This window comes from Nanorana parkeri, unplaced genomic scaffold (assembly GCF_000935625.1).
Source record: "Nanorana parkeri isolate BGI_ZX_2015 unplaced genomic scaffold, ASM93562v1 scaffold426, whole genome shotgun sequence".
NCBI classification, from domain to species: domain Eukaryota; kingdom Metazoa; phylum Chordata; class Amphibia; order Anura; family Dicroglossidae; genus Nanorana; species Nanorana parkeri.
The window spans coordinates 824,608-833,585 of record NW_017306694.1 but is presented as its reverse complement, the minus strand read 5'-3'; the positions used below and the strand labels follow the sequence as shown (position 1 = coordinate 833,585).

Below are 8,978 nucleotides of genomic sequence, written 5' to 3'. Positions count from 1 at the left end.
TTCCAAGCCGATCGAGGAAGCGCAGATCAATGGATTATCCGAATACTAAACATCCTCCGCTCAGGGAGGGCCAACCGGTCCCGGCGGCGTGCACAAGATGCTAATATTCCTGCGGCTTACGGTCGGACCGCCTGCGCTTGCCTGACTGGCGAGGGGGAGAGATTTACATAAGAGAACTCAGGGGCTTTGTCACGGCGGTTGTATAAAGTGATATACAGCGCAGATCGAGTGGAGAATGTCCCTGGGTAGAAGGCGGCTTACAGCGTCTTGGAGCAGAGATTACTGTTTTATCTTGTCATACTAAATTAACGTGGCAGCGGCGCTGCTAAACACTCCTGACCTCTTCATCTGCCGAAATTGCAGCCTAGAGCGGCCGTGGTATTTAAGACTCTCTATCTCCTTCCTTCTATTCTCTTCCTCCTCTCTCTTTCTCTCTCACTCTTTTTCATCTCCCTTTTTTCCCCTGCCAGTTAATTAATATGTATGTGGGTGATTACACGCGCTCGGGGCGTTCGCTGGGGCCGAATGATCAGCCACGCTCGTCCTTTCAGATAAAACTGATTCCGACAGACAGTTGACAAGATGCAATAAAATGATTAATTTGACCGCCGTTTGATTTTCTTCCCCCCTCTTCCGGTCCTTACGTGGGGGGGGGCGCTTCTGTATATCTCCAAGTGTCAATTGCAAAGGGGCGGTGACCTTGGGGAGGGTTATTTTTGGCAGATTTGGTCTGGCGGGAATTCTTAGGTTTTGCGGATTGGCGCAAGCTCTCTATAGTGGCGGTTTTCTCTGATATATATTCTATTTTGTATTCTGTTTGCTGATAAAATATTAAATAATATCCCTCACTAGGTCAGCAGTTTTCAACCTTTTCTCACTAACAGCACCCTTAAAAAGTATGCAAAATGTCAAGGCACCCCGGTTTAAAATGTAAGAAGCAAAGACACACGAAAAAGTGGGGTTCCTCCCTTTGCATTGAAGTCCTCCCTTCAAATCATGAGCCCCCTTTACATCCGAATCCTCCCTTTACATCAGATTCCCCCTTTACATCAGAATCCCCCTTTAGATCAGATTCCCCCTTTACATCAGAATCCTCCCATTCACATCAGTGCCCCTCTCATATCAGAGCCCCCTTTACATCAGAATCCTCCCCTCACATCAGAGCCCCCCTTTACATCAGAATCCTCCCCTCACATCAGAGCCCTCCTTTACATCAGAATCCTCCCCTCACATCAGAGCCCCCCTTTACATCAGAATCCTCCCCTCACATCAGAGCCCCCCTTTACATCAGAATCCTCCCCTCACATCAGAGCCCCCCTTTACATCAGAATCTTCCCCTCTCATATCAGAGCCCCCCTTTACATCAGAATCCTCCCCTCACTTCAGCAGCCCTCCTTCACATTAGAATCCTTCCCTCACACCAGAGACCCCCTTTACATCAGAGCCCCCTTTACATCAGAATCCTCCCTGTCACATCAGAGCCCTTTATTACATCAGAGCCCCCCTTTACATTAGAATCCTCCCTTTACATTAGAACCCTCCCCTCACACCAGAACACCCCTTTACATCAGAATCCACCCTTTCACCTCAAAGCACCCCTTTACATCAGAATCCTCCCCTCACATCAGAGCCCCCCTTTACATCAGAATCCTCCCCTCACATCAGAGCCCCCCTTTACATCAGAATCCTCCCCTCACATCAGAGCCCCCCTTTACATCAGAATTCCCCCCTCACATCAGAGCCCCCCTTTACATCAGAATCCTCCCCTCACATCAGAGCCCCCCTTTACATCAGAATCTTCCCCCCTCATATCAGAGCCCCCCTTTACATCAGAATCCTCCCCTCACTTCAGCAGCCCTCCTTCACATTAGAATCCTTCCCTCACACCAGAGACCCCCTTTACATCAGAGCCCCCTTTACATCAGAATCCTCCCTGTCACATCAGAGCCCTTTATTACATCAGAGCCCCCCTTTACATTAGAATCCTCCCTTTACATTAGAACCCTCCCCTCACACCAGAACACCCCTTTACATCAGAATCCACCCTTTCACCTCAAAGCACCCCTTTACATCAGAATCCTTCCCTCACATCAGAGCCCCCCTTTACATCAGAATCCTCCCCTCACATCAGAGCCCTCCTTTACATCAGAATCCTCCCCTCACACCAGAGCTCCCCTTTACATCAGAATCCTCCCCTCACATCAGAGCCCCTCGTTACATCAGAGGCCCCCTTTACATCAGAATCTTCCCCTCTCATATCAGAGCCCCCCTTTACATTAGAATCCTCCCATCACATCAGAGCCCCCCTTTACATCAGAATCCCCCCCTCACATCAGAGCCCCCCTTTACATCAGAATCCCCCCCTCACATCAGCAGCCCCCCTTCACAGTGGAACCCCCTCTCCCCCTTTCACATCCCAGCCATCAGAGTTCCCCCTCAGAGTCCTACCATCACAAAATTTTGAGGTACCCCTGAGGAAGCCAGAAGGCACCCCGATATTCCATAGCACCCTGCTGGTATATAAATAGAACATTGAATGATTACAAGGCGGCTGCATTCATTTGCGTCTTTTATATCTCTATCCAAAGCCACATTTTTTAAAATGGTATTTTTCTTTAGTTTTGAATGGATTTGGTTTTTTTGCCCCCACTGGGGTGATTCTCTCCCTCTGTTTGCCCCAGTGAGGGGAAATACAATATTTTGAGTTGGCATCCAAACAGGGATGGTCCAATAGGGACGCCTGTCTGGTGATGGCTCACAGGGCTTTCCATTCGGTTGCTTCTCATTTCCTGTTGTGTCTGTAGTGCAGGAAGTGAGGGGAAATCACCCCAATGGGACAAAGATGACAAAAAAAACCTGACCCGGGTTTTAACCCTTCCTTCCCCCATCCAAAATGTTTGTGTTTAGTCAAACTTTAAGCTGTGTACAGATTTTGGAGAAAAGCATCAATGACACGAGCAGGGGAGGAGGATTGCTGGAAATCCTCTCTACAAAATATATTCCGCTTCTCCATTTTGAAGCCAACGTTGCTTCTGGTTTGGGATTGCAGTGTCATCGTCATCGCACGCTTATTGATCTTTTTCTAGTTGCGGCCAAACGAGCAGTGTTGCCGTGTCGCGGCAGACCCCGTAGCGAACGGCGAGGAGCAAATGTATGAAATTAATTAGGAAAGACAAAGTGCGACTCTTATAAGTCAGTCCCCCGCCTCGTCTTGTCTCTGCGCGGGTCGGAGCAGTTGAAGTGCTCAATGGGAGCTTTTTAATTATCATTCTCTGTTTGATCTTACCCGACTTAATGAGTGGATTGCCGAGGTTGGCGCTCGCGTGCCGCAGGAGAGTGATACCTGCCCGCTAATTCCTGATTTACATTTAACAAATTAGGCGACGGAGATGGGAGGCGAACACCCACCCACGTACAACATTCAGATCTTACAGTGAAACTTTTGCTGCAAAATACTGGAGGCCGTATTACAAAAACGAGACAATCCTTTGGGGGGAGACGTACCGAAGGCAGCGGCATGTTGTTAAAGGAGATATCCATGTTCATTAAATATAGTCTCACATATTCCACAGTGCAGAGAACACTGAGCAAATCACATCAGTCTCTGCACCAGAGGAGCTTACACTCTAATGTCCACCCCCCCAGTCACACACTATTATTATTTATATAGCTCTGACATATTCCACAGTGCTGTACAGAGAACACTGAACCAGTCACATCAGTCTCTGTACAGAGGAGCTTACACTCTAATGTCCCACCACCATCACACACTGTTATTATTATTATATATTTATGGTATATGTCAGAGCTATATAAAAGATATAACAATAGTGTGTGACCGTGGTGTAAGCTCCTCTGATCTGAATGGCTCAGTGTTCTCTGTACAGCACTGCGGAATATGTGAGAGCTTTATTGATATATAATAATAGTGTGTGACTGTGGGTGGGACATTAGAGTGTAAGTTCCTCTGGTGCAGAGACTAATTTTACTGGCTCAGTGTTCTCCGTACAGCACTGTGGTATATGTCAAAACTATATAGTGTTGTAATGAGAACACTGAACCAGTAACATGAGTTTCTGCTCCAAAGGAGCTTACACTCTAGTGTCCCACCACAGTCTCATGCATTTATTATACATTGCGATTGCTCAAACATATTCTGCAGTGCTGTACAGAGAACACTGAGACATTCACATCCGTCTCTGCACCAGAGGAGCTTATATTCTAATGTCCCACCACGGTCACACACTATTATTATACATTTATATAGCTCTGACATATATGATAGTGTTGTACAGAGAACACTCATCCAGTAACATCAGTTTCTGCACCAGAGGAGCTTACACTCTAATGTCCCACCATAGTCACACACTTATTATTATTATTATACATTTATATAGCTCTGACTTATACTGTAGTGCTGTACAGAGAACACTGAGCCAGTCACATCAGTCTCTGGACCAGAGAAGCTTGCACTCTAATGTCCCCACCATAGCCACACACTATTGTAGTAGTATTATTATACATGCATTATTACAGAATAGGATTATGTTATGTGTTCAGGTCACAGTGTATCATCTGAAGTGTACGTCTTCCCTTGTGGCCACATTCAGCAATCTTCTAGGTAGCTTTGCACCCTTCTGTCTCCTTCAGGTATGTAATGGTGGGGCTGCGAGAGAGGGCGGGGCTTGAACCCGGGAACACACTGGCTGCATTGTCAGAGGATCACATACAGGGCTGTTTAGAAGATGGGACAATGGCAGCTGTGAGTATTTAGTTAGCAGGAGCAGCATCTGGAGAAGATGAATGCCAGAATAAGAATTGAAGGCACTCGGCAGGCTCTGTCACCTGAATTTAAATTTTCCTCATGCGACTGAAGGGGAGCTTTGTATCTCAGGGAAGGGAGTTTTCAAGCTCTGATTCCTCCTCAGTTTCCAGCAGTAGCTCTCGCTGGCTGGATATCTGGGGCAGTTTTCTCACTGTAGTTATGAGCGCTGTAAATGAAATGATGCGCGACGCTCCACGTGCTAGAGTCCATGTCACTTGTTCACAGATCTCACCGAAGTGGGTGATTTGTACCTGAATCCGGGAGCTGTCAGCCCCGCGCTCGGCTCTCCTCCCTCCTCTCCGCCAGCGCTGTCACTTTTCATTAGACACGGCTAAACGGCACAATCACAACACTGCCATTTACCGTGAGCCCAATAGAAGGGACACATGGCGAACCGTCAGCTGGCTGATTTCCTCATCATCCATTTCATTTAGATGTCGAACATGAACAGCCAGGACTGGGGAAGTGAAGGGAGCAGAATCTGGAATCTTTCCACCTTATTCATCCCAAAATTACACCCGGCGCATCCAGCAGATGTAAGAGGCCTTTGGTGGTTGCTGCAGAATGATCTGACTGGGAGTTATGTGTCCGGCGTTCCCCCATCATTCTGCAAAATCTGTCGCCTGTAGATGTCCTGGTTTCATTTCTTTATATAGCTCTGACATATTCCGTAGTGCTGTACAGAGAACACTGAGCCCTTCATATCAGTATCTGCACCAGAGGAACTTACACTCTAATGCTCCCACAGTGATACATGATTATTATTAATAATATTATTTAGTAGGGATGCACTAATACAAGTACGAGTACCAATATTTGTTTTTCAGTACTCGCCGATACCGGAAGTCCCATTCAGGAAGCCAGGCGGCGTGTAAAGACTCGTCACCTGGCTTCCCGATTAACAGGGAAGTCGTCCCCATGCTTCTCGTCACTAGGTGACGAGAGAGCATGGAGCCGGCTGTCTGAGCAATCTGGAAGCCGGGTGCCGGGTAATGATGATTGGTCAGGACGTTATGAGGTGACGAGGGAGCATGAAGCCAGCTTCCCGGCCATTCAGGTAGGCGGGCAGCATGTAATGACTCGCTGCCCGGCTTCCTGATACCGGAAGTTCTGGTATCGGGCAAGGCATCGGAGCATTTGGGCAAGTACTCGCCCAAATACTAGGCATCGGCACCGATACTGGCATCGGCACCGATACTAGTATCGGTGCATCCCTAATTATTATATAGTCATAGCTCTGCCTCTGGCATATTCTGCAGTGGTGTACAGAGAATACTTAGCAAGTCACAGCGGTCTCTTCACCAGAGGAGCTTACACTCTAATGCCCCACTGAAGTCACACACTATTATTATACATTCATATAGCTCTGACATATTCCGCAGCGCTGTACAGAGCACGCTGAACCAGTCACATCAGTCTCTGCACCAGAGGAGCTTACACTCTAATGTCCCACCACAGTCATACACTAGTATCATACTAGTATATAGCTCGGACATATACTGCGGTGCTGTACAGAGAACACAGAGTTAGTCACATTAATCTTTGCACCAGAGGAGCTTACACTCTAATATACCACCACAGTCACACATTATTATTATTATAATACTACAATTTGGATTTTATATTAAGGTCTCTCTCTCTTTGCTCCAGGGGGTTGTGCAGAGTGGTGGGGGAGTAAACAGAATGCATATAGAGGACCTCATTAAAGTGAACCTGTTGCTCTCTTCCTATAGGGAGACATTTCAGAGTGAGTAGCAGGATCCATAAGGTGTCGGCTTAAACCGTACCATTACCTATCCACCTCACTCTCTGCTTCTGAAACTCTAATAAAAATATCTGGTACTTCTGGATTTGACTGTTTTTAGTGGACATAACCTTTAAATTTTCACTCTTTGGGTTGCTTAGTGACAACAATAAAATCTAATATGAAGAATCTTTGCTACACACGTGGACAGTTTATGTTTTTATCATGTATGCACCGAGTGACATGGAGGCGATGTGGCGCCAGGAGAGCCCTGTGAGTGTCTCTGATCAATGTTCCTCTTCACTTTCTCTTGCAGGATATTGATGGCAATAAAGTCGTCTCTTCTTTCGCCCCGCACATCTCAGCTACCTCACCCATGAAGGCCGATGAAGGTGGGAGGCAAAGTGGCGAATCTGTGACAAATAACGCGCTGGGAACGCCCGAGAGGCGCAAAGGTAGCTTAGCGGACGTGGTGGACTCGCTGAAACAGAGGAAAATGGAGGAGCTGATTAAAAGCGAGCCAGAAGGTAAGACAGGAGCACAGGGTCTACTGCAGGCTCGTGTTGTACATGTTAAATGTGTAATAGGATGTGATGTTGTTTGGGAAATGAGACCGGTATTCCATGTCTTGCGTACATTCAGTGTTACTGTGCAGTATGTTTAAAGAGAACCTGTCACCTGGTACAGCCGAGGTTCTCACCCAGGACCGGAGGCTACCATTGCTCGACTTCTAGAAGTTATTCTAGTTCCAGGGCAGGTCACCCCTCTGGGGTATTATACACATCAAAATGTCCCCTGAACCACAACCACCTCCTGAAGTCCTGAGTGGTCCCCTGCAGTGCTGGATGGAAACCTCGGCTGTGACTGGATTGGTGGCACCCGTGATTAACCATTTGTGATGCTCAGTAAGACCTGAATAGCTGATGGCCATGGTCATTTACCTTCCTGTTTTTGAGCGAAATATATAGGCTGACCTCTGCTGGAGAAAATGCTGGTTGCTTGTTTGTCATACTGATCCTCTGGCATCAATACTTTTTGAATCACTAATTAGAAATATGCAGATCACCAGAATTGTCTTTATCGGTTGCATCCTTTTTTTAAAGTATTTGACCCAGGGAAAGCCAGGCAAATAGCAATTTCAGCAGGAGGCCACCATTGACAGCCTGTATTTTTTCTCCAATTTCTGCCTTCCTTTAGACATTTTTACTTTTTGTGAAGTGTCATGAAGGGTTTCTGAGAGCATGGGCCAAAAGGACCACAGATGCAGCTGTTGCGGGAGTGATTTTGATTGGTGCACACAGCTATTAATATGGTTCTACATGGGTGTGCAGAAGTCGCACTTGTGTTGGTAGAGAACCCCTAAGGGGTGGAGCTTTATTGGTAGTTTAGAAGAAATTCTCAGGGGTGGAGCTTTATTGTTAGTTTAGAAGAAATCCTTAGGGGTGGAGCTTTAGTGGTAGTTTAGAAGAAATCCTCAGGGGCGGAGCATTGGAGTTTTACAGTGAATGTTTTGCTGCTATCGAAGAGGTGTTTGATTTGAATGTGTTTATGGAAGGGGGTACCATGCTGTTTGTGTGTGATTCAGGCCACATTCACACTTATAATTCACATGGTATATCAAGATATAAATCTTACTTTCATTCGCTGTTTTCCTTTTCCATGTGCACCCATTTATTTCTAAAAGGCCCTCAATGCGCCTTAAAGCGTTGCAAAACATGCAGCTGTTGTGATGAGAAGAAAAGGGTCAGATGTGGCTTTTGATGTGTTGAGAAGCCAGAGGAAATAGATGACGCACAGAAAAACACATGTACATCGATACAACATGCACTATGACACCCGTTCATGGTGGTGAACGCGCCCTTTAAGGTTCATGCTTGCAGCTTGTGGCTTTGTATTGAAAATTTTCCTCCTCCTGAGCGTTGCATTAGGACTTGAAGGGAGAGCTGGGAAAAAAATCTTTAAAGACATATAGCCAGTGCTTGACAAGGAAGGAGATTGGTGAATTGTGGAGAATGCTGCATGCCGGGTCCGGGTAGTGTGTGCTGGTTGGCTTATCGGCAATGACAATACCTGCCCTCCACACTGGCTGGTCTGATATATTTTATATTCAGATGAATCCTAACGGCTTGGTGAGTCCGTGACCCGGAATGAGCATGGACATATCAGATGTCCGACTTGTTTTCTGGATCAGGGTTAGTGAGCACTAAGCAGTGCAGCAAGGATGAAGATGACATTGGTGGAAGCTATCATATTCCTATCCTGGCAAGTTGCAGTTAAAGCTGAAGCCGCTAAATACACATAAACTTTTAAAGAACTTCTTTCTTTCCCTTCTTTCTTTCCCTTCTTTCTTTCTTTCTTTCTTTCTTTCTTTCTTTCTTTCTTTCTTTCTTTCTTTCTTTCTTTCTTTCT

The 8,978-nt window shown here is 46.3% G+C and overlaps 1 protein-coding gene across 1 annotated transcript in view; it reads left to right on the top strand.

Annotated features, from left to right (window-relative positions):
• The window catches only part of SOX5 (SRY-box 5), a 230,170-nt gene that overhangs the window by 45,422 nt on the left and 175,770 nt on the right, over positions 1-8,978 (top strand). The window contains exon 4 of the mRNA XM_018560020.1: positions 6,886-7,096. Coding sequence (XP_018415522.1) covers positions 6,886-7,096 — 211 coding nt within the window. The remainder of the gene's footprint in view (positions 1-6,885; positions 7,097-8,978) is intronic.